Source organism: Entelurus aequoreus, linkage group LG10, assembly GCF_033978785.1.
Source record: "Entelurus aequoreus isolate RoL-2023_Sb linkage group LG10, RoL_Eaeq_v1.1, whole genome shotgun sequence".
In the NCBI taxonomy this organism is placed as follows: Eukaryota; Metazoa; Chordata; class Actinopteri; order Syngnathiformes; family Syngnathidae; genus Entelurus; species Entelurus aequoreus.
In genome coordinates, this window is record NC_084740.1 from 19,619,832 (window position 1) to 19,631,699 (window position 11,868).

The 11,868-nt window shown below is 45.9% G+C and overlaps 1 protein-coding gene across 1 annotated transcript in view; it reads left to right on the top strand.

Annotated features, from left to right (window-relative positions):
* The window catches only part of LOC133659312 (caspase recruitment domain-containing protein 18-like), a 7,769-nt gene extending 4,349 nt beyond the window's left edge, over nt 1-3,420 (top strand). Inside the window, exons 2-3 of the mRNA XM_062062060.1 lie at nt 2,125-2,400; nt 3,203-3,420. Coding sequence (XP_061918044.1) covers nt 2,125-2,400; nt 3,203-3,276 — 350 coding nt within the window. The 3' untranslated portion in view covers nt 3,277-3,420. The remainder of the gene's footprint in view (nt 1-2,124; nt 2,401-3,202) is intronic.
* The last annotated feature ends 8,448 nt before the right edge of the window (nt 3,421-11,868 follow it).

Below are 11,868 nucleotides of genomic sequence, written 5' to 3' on the forward strand. Positions count from 1 at the left end.
TCATTTATCAACTTCCATCTGTCCCTCACCTCTTCCAGCACTCTGTTGTTCCACTTTGTCAGGACTAGGGTTGCAAAGGGGTAGAAAGTTTCCGGCAAATTTACCACGGGAAGTTAAGCTCGGGAAGTTTGGATATATTGACCATTTTTTGATTATTCAAAGTTGGACACCGTCCATGGGAAGTAATGGGAAGTAATGGGAATTACAATAATGATATATTATTGGTCACTTGTCTATATGCTGCTGCATCTTTGTGGCATTTCTGACGTAGCTCTTTGCACAGTATTTGCAAATGTACACCGCCTTTCCGTCTACATTGGTTGGGGTGAAATATTCTGTTTGTATTTATTTATTCTTGTAAAACACGAATGCAATGCCACACACATATATAAATAGTCAGCTAAACAATTGGAGTAGTCTTTAAAAATATTTGACTGATGGACAAATGAATAGAAATAGGCTAGATGAATAAATGAACAGTCAATCAGCATGCTCAATCAAACTATAACCTACATTCTTGTATGACAACAGCACTGCACATGTGATGGAGGAATGCACAGTGCAGGGTTGAAATTCTACTGAATTTGCATTAAATCAGGTTGTTTTAGCTAATAATGCTGCAAGATCTAGCATGTTGCATTCAATGTTTATTCCCATTATTTTTCCATGAATTCCTATATATTCCCGTTAATTCCCATGGAAAGTTTACAACTTTGAATATTCCCAGAATTTTGCAACCCTAGTCAGGACGGACATGGAAATATATTAAAAAATATATACATCTAATTGGGGCAGCAAAACCCAATATTTTTAGCCATCTTTCTGGTGACAAGTACAGAAATGTTACTATTTTTTTCTGGCAACAAAACCAGATGCTTCAGCTGTAGCCATTTTCCTGGGGCCAAAACAAGATGATTTTAGTCAAAGACAAACCGATTAACAAGACAAGTCTACTCTGCTATTTCTCGGTGAAATAAACGTGAATGATATAAAAAATTTGGCTCACGACTTGATAGGTTAAAAAAACAAAAAATATGTTTAACCAATAATTCTATTCTGTTTCGTACAGTGCATTACTGTAAATGTAAAAAAAATTATACCACTGTTTTTTGGTACCGTATTTATTTTTTTCATATACAGTAAAGCACTGTAAAATTAACAATCGTAGATTTTACGTTAAAAAAAAGAAAAGAAAAACCTGGCAGTTCAGTCACCACAATTTTACTGCAAGAATTTTTCATTTACAGTACTTCACTGTAAAATCACAGATTTTATGGTTAAAAAAAAACAACAAAAAACTGCCGACTCATTTGTTTTAATAAAAATGACAGTGGTACTATGTTTCAATTTACAGTAATGTAAAAAAAAAAAAAAATCACAGTAAAATTGAGTTGCCATTCTTTATTACTGTAAATGTAAAAACGGTACCACCGTTTTTTTTGGTACCGTATTTCCAGACGGAAAAAATAACGGCACCATTGTTATTTGGTACCACATTTCTAGAGAGAAAAAAATGGAACCATTGTTTTTTGGTAGCGTATTTTCATTTACAGTAATGTATAGGGAAAAACTCCACCCTTTTCTCGCCCGGAAAAGGGTGGAGTGCCATCTCCGGGTTGGGGAGGAGAACCTGCCCCAAGTGGAGGAGTTAAAGTACCTAAAAAAAGGTTGAAAAACACGTAATTAATTAATTAATTAATTTGGGGCGGCGTGGCGTAGTGGGTAGAGCAACCGTGCCAGAAACCTGAGGGTTGCAGGTTCGCTCCCCGCCTCTTACCATCCAAAATCTCTGCCGTTGTGTCCTTGGGCAGGACACTTCACCCTTGCCCGCGGTGCCGCTCACACTGGTGAATGAATGATGAATGATAGGTGGTGGTCGGAGGGGCAGTAGGCGCAAATTGGCAGCCACGCTTCCGTCAGTCTACCCCAGGGCAGCTGTGGCTATGAAAGTAGCTTACCACCACCAGGTGTGAATGAATGATGGGTTCTCACTTCTCTGTGAAGCGCTTTGAGTGTCTAGAAAAGTGCTATATAAATCTAATCCATTATTATTATTAATGGATGCTGATCTACAGGAACATATTTGATGAGCTGCGTAAAGTTATTGTGCTTCTTTTTTTACAGCGGAACTTTTCGACGTGAGGGCAGTTCTTGCGGATAGCTTGTCCCTGCCAGCAATGGAAAATATTCTGGACGATCTTTTGACCAGCAAAGTCCTGAGCGACACGGAACGTGAAGCCCTTCTTGAGGGGAACCCAACCAGAAAAAACAAGGCTCGTTATCTGATTGACATGGTGAGGGGCAAAAGTGATGATGCAAGCTGGAAGATGATAGGTTACCTTAAAAAACATGACCCGGAGCTTTTTAAGAAATTGGGCCTCCCCACTCAGTCATTTAAAGGTGAGTTTGTACTACAAAGCAAGTTGAATGCATTTTTTTTTTTTTTTAGTTTCAGCGAGACTAATTAAAGACTTGTTTATATGACAAGTGAATAACACAACTTGAATTATTTTTGCTAAAATAACAATAACACGTAATTTTTTCATGACCTAATTAGCCTAGTAAAGGGGTCTAAACTTAGCAAAGCATTGAAGTGGGGCATATAGTAAGAGTAATATAGTGTAAGCCAGGGCTAGTCAACTGGCGGCCCGCGGGTCACATCCGGCCGGCCAAATCTTGTAATTTGGCCTGCCGAAAAACACCAAAATCGGCATAATGAAACCACTCAAAACAGGGTGGCTCACAATGAAGCAGCAGTGGGTAAGTAGAAAAAGATGGCTCTATGGACCCTGAAAAAAATCGAAATTAATTGCGAAAATCGGACAAGACAACAAAGTATGAACGTATTGAAATTGCTGATGTATTTTGTATTTGTGGTCGTGTTGTTTTGGGCTGTTTAACTCTGCCGAGCAAAACTGGTTGAATACATGCAGCGCCAAATTTGACCAGCAGAGGGCGATTAAGCTACACCTTAGGTTTAGTTGTGTTGACCCACGTGTGCGCAATGGTTGCTGTGTGTATTAATAAACCTTTCATTTATGTAACATACACATTGGACAATATTTAGGTAAATTCACAATAGACGTTATAATTCTGTAATGTTTATACGTTCAGTCTTACAAACCTAAATAAAGGAAGACGTATAAAGAAATACAACTGAAGGAACATCAATCGTCAACAAATGTGTGTTTTTTCTTTTCAGGGGCAGCTGGGGGGCAAAATTCCAGGACTTGGAAAAAGAACGATGAAAAGGTGTTGCAGAGAACAGGCCTGTGACGGGAGAATAATGCCAAATTGAACACGCACCTAACTGGACAACTTATACTGTAGAGCAGTGTTTTTCAACCTGTTTTGAGCCAAGGCACATTTTTTTCATTGAAAATATCCAGAGGCACACCACCAGCAGAAATCATTAAAAAACGAAACTCAGTTGTCGCAATTGTTGAATATGACTTTAAAGCATAACCAAGCATGCATCAATATACTGTAGCTCTTGTCTCAAAGTAGGTGTACTGTCACCACCTGTCACATCACACCCTGACTTGGACTGTTTTGCTGTTTTCCTGTGTGTAGTGTTTTACTTCTTGTCTTGCACTCCTATTTTGGTGGCTTTTTCTTTTTTTTTGGTAATTTCCTGTTGCAGTTTCATGTTTTCCTTTGAGCGATATTTCCCGCATCTACTTTGTTTTAGCAATCAAGACTATTTCACTTGTTTTTATCCTTCTTTGTGTGGACATTGTTGATTGTCATGTCATGTTCGAATATACTTTGTGGACGCCGTCTGCTACACACGCTGTAAGTCTTTGCTGTCGTCCAGCATTCTGTTTTTGTTTACTTTGCAGCCACTTCAGTTTTAGTTTCGTTTTGCATAGCCTTCCCTAGGCTTCAATGCATTTTCTTAGCGGCACTCGCCTTTTGTTTATTTTTGGTTTAAGCATTAGATACCTTTTTACCTGCACGCTGCCTCCCGCATATTGTGATCACGACAAACCATGTTCCCGACATCTACAAAGCAATTAGCTACCTGCTGCCAAAAAAACGAGGCAAGGCCTTTTTTTTTCATTTAAAATTCCGGGGGCACACTAACAGCAGAAAACGTTAAAAAATGAAACTCCACCAGGTTGTCGTGCCTTATTTTGAGTTTGTTGGTGTTTTCCTGGGGAGTGCTTTAGTTTTTTTGTCTTGCGCTGTTATTTTGGTGGCCCATCCTGCTTTGTTGGTGTTTTCCTGTAGCAGTTTCATGTCTTTCTTTGAGCGCTATTCCCTGCACCTACATTGTGTTAGCAAGCAAGGCTATTTAAGTTGTTGCTATCTTTCTTTGTGTGGACATTGTTGATTGTGGATGCCGTAAGTTTTTGCTGTCGTCCAGCATTCTGTTTCTGTTTACTTTGTAGCCAATTCAGTTTTACTTCTGTTTTGCATAGCCTTCCCTAAGCTTCAATGCCTTTTCCTTTTGTTCATTTTTGGTTTAACCATTACATATCTTTTTACCTGCACACTGCCTCCTGCTGTGGTCTGCACATTGGGATCACAACAAACCATCCTGGTCACACCCAACACATTCCAACTTTTACAAAGCAATTAAAGGCCTACTGAAACCCACTACTACCGACCACGCAGTCTGATAGTTTATATATCAATGATGAAATCTTAACATTGCAACACATGCCAATATGGCCGGGTTAACTTATAAAGTGCAATTTTAAATTTCCCGCGAAACTTCCGCTTGAAAACGTCTAGATATGATGACGTTTGCGCGTGACGTCAAGGGTTGAATCAGACATTTTGGAATAGGTCCGTCGCCAGCTTAAGTCGTCTGTTTTCATCGCTAAATTCCACAGTATTCTGGACATCTGTGTTGGTGAATCTTTTGCAATTTGTTCAATTAACAATGGAGACTGCAAAAAAGAAAGTTGTTGTTGGGAAGGGGTGTGTTGCTGCGGGATGTAGCAACACAAACACAACCGGTGTTGCATTGTTTTCATTCCCAAAAGATGGCGGCCAAGCTTTACTATGGAACAAAGAAGTCAAGCGGACTCGGTTGGATTGGACCACACACACAAAGTACAATGTATTATGCAGCGATCATTTTGAAAGATCATGTTTCAAAGAGGGTCCCTTGCGAAGGGCAGCAATGGGCATTGCCACCACCCGTCGACTCGTGCTGAAGAAAGGTGCGAAGCCAACTATTTTCAACAGACCACGGTCAGGCATCAGTGCAAGTTCGACAAGTTCAGAGCACCCCACCCCCTCCACCCGCATGAGGTCTGTATTTGCCAAAAGGGAAATCTTGATTTCCAGTTTCCAAAGTCATAGTACACTGTTCCAATATCCATTTCTCTGTTCTCAATTGTTGATGACTGGACTCTCACACTACTATGTTAGATCCACTATGGACTGGACTCTCACTATTATGTTAGATCCACTATGGACTGGACTCTCACTATTATGTTAGATCCACTATGGACTGGACTCTCACACTATTATGTTAGATCCCCTATGGACTGGACTCTCACTATTATGTTAGATCCACTATGGACTGGACTCTACTCTCACACTATTATGTTAGATCCACTATGGACTGGACTCTCACTATTATGTTAGATCCACTATGGACTGGACTCTACTCTCACACTGTTCAGTTTTTTCCGTATTGGCCCTCTGAATAGGGGTCGTCACTCAGCATAAAAGGAATTACTCGCTTTGCATTTTTTGCTTGTTTTATTTAGTAGCAGCAGCAGTAGCAGCATTAGCAGCAGTAACAGTAGCAGTAGCAGCATTAGCAGGTAATAACCAGTGGGGTATGCTGGTGGCGAAGCACGCTGTTTTTACAAACGAAACAATGACGCCATTTTTAAAGCTACGTACATGGTCACCTGTCAGTGGTAGCCCCGCCCATCTTAAAGTCCCAGGTAAGTCCGCCATAAATACATATAGACATAACAAATACACATAATAAATCCACACCTCCCACTTAAGTTCCTGATGTCCCGTCCAAGGAACTTACACCACGATCAAGAGACCCCACTTTGTGACACACGTTCGCTAACCAAGTTACAATGTTTTTATTTTTATTTATTTTTTATTTTTATTTTTTTTAAATTTTATTTTATTTTTTTAATGAAGTGTGGATGCTCATCTTCGTATATGTACTGTGTGCACTGTGTGGGCATGGTGGCAGCGATCCGCCTACACCAACCAGCCAAATAGTTTAAAGGGGTTAGGAGCGTTGACTTGGCCAGGGGGTGGGGCAGTGACTGGAACTTTGAAGTTGCTCCGGGAGACAGCGTCATGTAGTCGCAGCTGGAGTCGAATCCTCTGCTGGGATCAGCACGACCAGCCACCTTACATCCCTTTGCAGGATGATGGTCGACGGGAGTTGTTGATTTGTCCTGCCTTTTCTCTCAGTAATCGTCGTTGGGAGGCCGGCACAAACTTTGACATCGACGTCCCTGACGACTCCATGCCTGTCTGGTCTTGTGGCTGTAACTATGCCCAAGCGGAATTGTCCTCTCATAGCATTAGGGTCTGTGATCCAGACGATGTGTCCCTCTTTGACATTTCTCTCCTTTGTATGCCACTTCTCACGGACAAAGAGATTTGGACCGGCTAGTTCATTCCACTTGGTCCAGAATTTGTCAACTAAATTGTGGATGTTCCTTAGCCTGCGCCAAGGGTGGGTGACTAGATCAAGTCCATCTGTGTCTCCTCCTACTGAGGATCGTCCGAGGATGAGAGAGTTGGGAGTTATGTAGTCGACTGACTCCTCTTGCTCTTGGGCGCGAGCGTCGATTGGGCGCTCGTTTGTCAGGTTGGCTGCCTGAAAAATTAGAGTCTGGAACCCGCCCCAGGTGAGAGAGTCTGTCGCTCCTTTCAAACTTGTGAGGGCTCTTTTTATCAGTTTTACAGCAGCTTCTGCTGCTCCATTCCGGTGAGGCGCATCGGCAGGGTGGAAGCACCATGCCCAGTCTGTCCCATTCTTGGCTGCAATGTCCTCAACAGATGATGTTTGTAGACAGTGCAAGTGGTTTTGGAGCTCATTCAGAGCGGGTTTAGCCCCGATGAAGTTTGTCCCTTTGTCGGACCATAGTTTGCGTGGGTGCCCTCTAAGGGCAACAAAGCGGGAGTAGGCCAGCAGAAAACTTTCTGAGGACTGGTCATCGCATACATCGGCATGGACTGCCCTTGAAGCCATGCAGCAGAAAACAATTCCCCAGACTTTCTTCCTTGCTCTCCCCTTGACTGCGTCCTTGACTTCATAGGGGCCGAATAGATCCAGGGTTGTGTACTCGAATGGGCCTGCCCTTTGCGTTCGTTCCAGCGGGAAGTCACTCATCACTTGCTGGCATACTCTAGCTCTTTGCTTTCAGCAGTGGATGCAGTCATTTATAACTCTCCTGACTGCTCGACGTCCCTGTATGATCCAGGCTTTTCTCCGAGTACCTAGGAGAGTTGCTGCAATCCCCTCGTGGTTCTTCTCATGAGCCTTTTGGGCTAGTAATGTGGCCAATCTTGACTGCATAGGGACCAGAGGAATAGCAGTCTTGCCTTCATTCCAGGACTGAATTCGTCCTCCGCAGAGTAGGAGTCCCGTGACCTCTTCTTTCCGGACCATGAGTCCGTCCTGGTCTTCAAGGGCAAGGTAATGGAAGGCCTCTGCCCTCTCAACAGCTGTAAGACCAGGCTTTGCCTTTCCATTGGCAGTGGCCTGGTGGCTGCCACCTAACCAGGCCTCCACTGCCCGCAGAGTCCAGGCAACAGTCCCGCACAGCCTGGCGAGGGAGCTAAACCTCCCAGGCTCAACGAGGCGCACAAGGGCCACGGACCGCACCCGTGGGATGGACAGAGGTGGAGTGGTCCCGGGGCCGCCAGGCTCAGGAGGCTTCATTCTGCTGTCGCTCTCATTTTTCTGTCGCCTTGTGACCACGGCAGAGAATACGCGTCTTTGAAGCTTCTTGATGCTCTCTTTGGCGACCGTGGCAGCGATTTCACTTGCAGTCTTCACCGGCCACTTGCTTTCAGGCCACTTGAGGAACTCAGGCCCGTTCTGCCACTCCGAGTCCTCGTTCAACTCCTCAGGAGTCGCTCCCCTCGTAAGGATATCGGCAATGTTTAGGTCTCCTTCAACCCACTTCCAAGCGTCCTCTCTTAAGTCAAGCCCAATCCTCATCTTCCCCCTCTTCTTTGAGAAGTTGATTGTAGTGAGGATGCAGAGCTTGTCTGACTCGGGCTCGTACCCAACCCGAGGGCTTTGCTGTCCTCCTCTTGCATCTGATTTGGGAGGATGAGGATGTTCGGCGTGCTCGGACAGCCAAGCTGGGGACTGCTCTGGGGTTTCCCCCTCCCACTTTGGCCAGAGAAGACCCAGGGTTTTAGAGAGAACCCTCCTGCCTCCAAGATCTTCTCCACACCAACAGTTGTCTCTCGTAGAGCATCAAGATCATTGTCCGACGTCAGGATGTCATCGACGTAGCAGTCTTCTTCTAAAACTCTACGTTCTTTGAGCATTGACGAGAACTGTGGCAGTTTAGCAGTCTCTCGCATTGCAACTTGGGCAATACATCCTGCTGGCTTATCGCCAATGTTCACTCGGACAACTGCAAACGTCTCTATTTCGTTCAGGGGGTCATCCCTCCACAGGAATCGATGCAGGTGGACCTCTTCATCCTTGAGCCAAACTGAGTTGTACATCTTTCGTACATCGCCCAGGGCAGCATGTTACCCACTTCGGAACCGTAAGAGAACTCCTTTTATTGGATTAAGTACATCTGGACCTTTGTGGAGGAGGTCATTCAGGCTCCAACCCTGAAACTCTTGGCTGCTATTCCACACTATTCTCACAGGGGTGGAAGCAGAGTGGGGGTTCGGGGCGACCAAGTGGCTAATGTACCACTTTGGGCCCTTCCAGGAATCCATCTCTTCTTCCGATAGCTTGACAGCCGCACCTCTTCTGACCATGTCATGGATTTGTTCCCCATACGCTGCTTTCCAAGCGGGCTCTCGTCCCAGCCTGGACTCCGTCCTCCTGAAAGTAGCCTCCACGGCTCTGCGATTGTCAGGGAGAGAGGCTGGGTCTCCTCGCCAGGGGTAGGCAGCTTCCCAGTGGGGTGACTGGCTGTGCTTGTCTGCTAGAACATAGGAGAGGCCATTCTTGATTTTCTCCAACTCCCTTTCTTCTCCAAGGGTCATCTCCTTTCCTCCTGGGGCACACATGCCACATTTGCAGCCCCCACATTGAGGGTCGCACGCTGCCCCGATGCTGTCCCACCTGAACCACTCTAACACTTCCTTGTTAGTTGTAGCGGTGCTGCTGAGGACTGTCTCTTCCTTTGTGAACTCGGTGTTCGGATTGCTTGAGTCCACAAGGACCTCCTCATATACTCTTGAGGCAGTTCTCATGGACCTTGCGAAATGAGTGTCGGACTGGTGGAAGGTTAAATCTACCATCTCAAGGACGTTAGGGTGGGTCCCAGTGACCGTCTTTCCAAGTGGGCCATCCCAAAGGATCAGGTCCCCTTCTCTCCTGACTGGCTGTGGGACCAGGCGACCTTCCCTGTGGCTGATGAGGAGATCGATTTTGGTGGGCCGCACCAAGTCTTCAGCAGCAACACCAGGGAATAACCCTTGAAGTTGATGTGGTGTGGCTTTCTGGGTGACCTCTGCGATGCTCTCCAGGCCATAGCAAATGATCTTATGCACTCCCACTGTTCCCTCGGGAGTTCCTACCCTCAACCGAAGGGTATATCTCCTGGTCATGATTGTCCTCCGCATCCCACCAACTCCATGCACAATCAATTTGATGTTCTCTCCACATAGTCCGAGACGCTTGGCTCCAGTATTTGTGATGTAATTGGTATCTGAAGCAAGGTCAATCAATGTTCCGATGAGATGGCCAGAGTTGGTAGTGACCTTGAGGAGCATCATTAGCACTGGATATTCTTTAGGTACACTTCCAGTGCTGGTGCAGATTGCTGTGGTGGTTTTGTTTGAGAAGACTTTCCTGCACTCTGTCCTCTGCTCTGGGGTTAGCGTTGCAAGAAACTCTTCCTGCTGGCTGGTTAGGCCAAGAGGCCTTTTCACTGGGACTTTACTGCCACCGTCCCTTTGAGTGGCGAACCTGGGGCAGAGCAGGTAGTGGTGAGTCTTGTCTTGCCGGCAATCCGCTTTACTGCAGAGGAACCCTGAGTTGCAACGGCCATCCTTGGGGTGAATGTTCAAGCACCTGTTGCACACACCATGGGTCCTTAGGTGAGACTTTCTTTTTGCCAGGTCCAAGTCCCTGAACGTTTTGCAAGCAAAAAGCCTTCCAGCGTGTGTTTCGTCGGCACAGACGTTGCATGCAGATTGTGGCTTTGCTGGAGGCCCGCGTTGACCTGCAGTGACCCTGGAGAAAGCCTTCTTCGCCCTCTTCTCTGAAGTTTCTATCGGGCGTTTCTCAGAGGGACTTTTTTCTGCAAGGCTCGTTTCCAACTGGTCCAGCTCTTCAAGAATTACCTCCTGTATCTTTAGGAATTGAAGAAGACACTCAAAGTGGTTCTGATGGGCGAAACCATTGGTGGGTACATTTTTGTAAGCCACCCATTTCTCCTTTAGGAAGTTCGGTAGCTTACTCTCCAGAGACTGCGCCACCAGACGACTTTTCATAACGTCCTCTTCACCCAAGATGAGAAGGTTACTTAGGGCCCTTTCCACCGTCTGGATCAGCTCAATTGCTCTCCTAGGGTTATTTCCTTTTACAGGGGGCAGGCCTTGCACCTCACTCGCAATCATTTGGACAATCCTTGCCTTATTCCTATATCTGTTGTCCAAGCGTTGGAACATTTCCTCAGCGGACGCGCAGCTGGACAGGACTAGGTCCTTCTTCACTTTCTCACCGAGGCTAGCTAGGAGATGGAACCTTGTTACACCTGCCGTCCTCAGTGGGTTCCCCAATTGCTCCAGTTCTCCCCACTCAGCCTTCCAACGGTAATAATCTGTTATGTCACCAGAAAACGTGGGGAGACGTACTCTCTCGAGGGGGAACTGATTTCTGTAGCCGTAACCTCCAGGATACATGTCAGGGATGCCCCGGGGAGCACTCTGGGTCATCAGCGGTGTGCTAGAGACATTTGATGTGGCTCCAGTGCTGCCACCAACTGGTCCACTAAGTGCCTGTATTCTGGCACCTGAAGCTGAGATGGTTGTTGGGAGAGGATTGGATGGAGCAACTTGGGTGTTGCTGCCTGTAGGAAGTTCCTCTTTGAGACTGGGACCGCTAAATGGAGGCTCTGTGAGACTGACTGGGTTGAGCACGTCCTGCGCCTTGTCAGACTCTTTTTGTAGTCGGACTTTGTCATCCATATCTTCATCGGATGACTCTGTGCATCTTGGGTCTCTCCAGCTATCCTCCCAGTCTCTTACTCGGCGCCACAGAGCTCGGACCTTCTCCTTGAGCATCTTTCTGTTAGCATATGAGATAAGAGCATCCCAGTTCCTGCATCTTCGCTCGAGCTCATCGATCCTCTCTCTAAGGCCATGTCTGGTGAGCTCAAAATCAGACCTCCGTAACTTCTTTATGTCGCAGCCCTCAACCTGGTTCATCTTACTCTCTGCACTGGAAACACATTCTCCGATGTCATCTGCTGCAAACTTAGTCCAGATTGATTCTTTAATGAGCTAACGGTCTCTGTGTATTTACGGAGGCACTCAGCTGTCTTCTCCGCTATGCAGGCTGCTTCTTCTTTTGCCTTGTCCTCTTCATCCTCGGTTCCGTTCACCGCATTGAGGGCTTCAGCATAGTCATCTCCTGCATCACTGACCCTCTCAAAGTCCACCTCAAGGCTCCTCAGCTCGTCAATCAGGGCTCTCTCTCCTAACAGTTTGACTCTG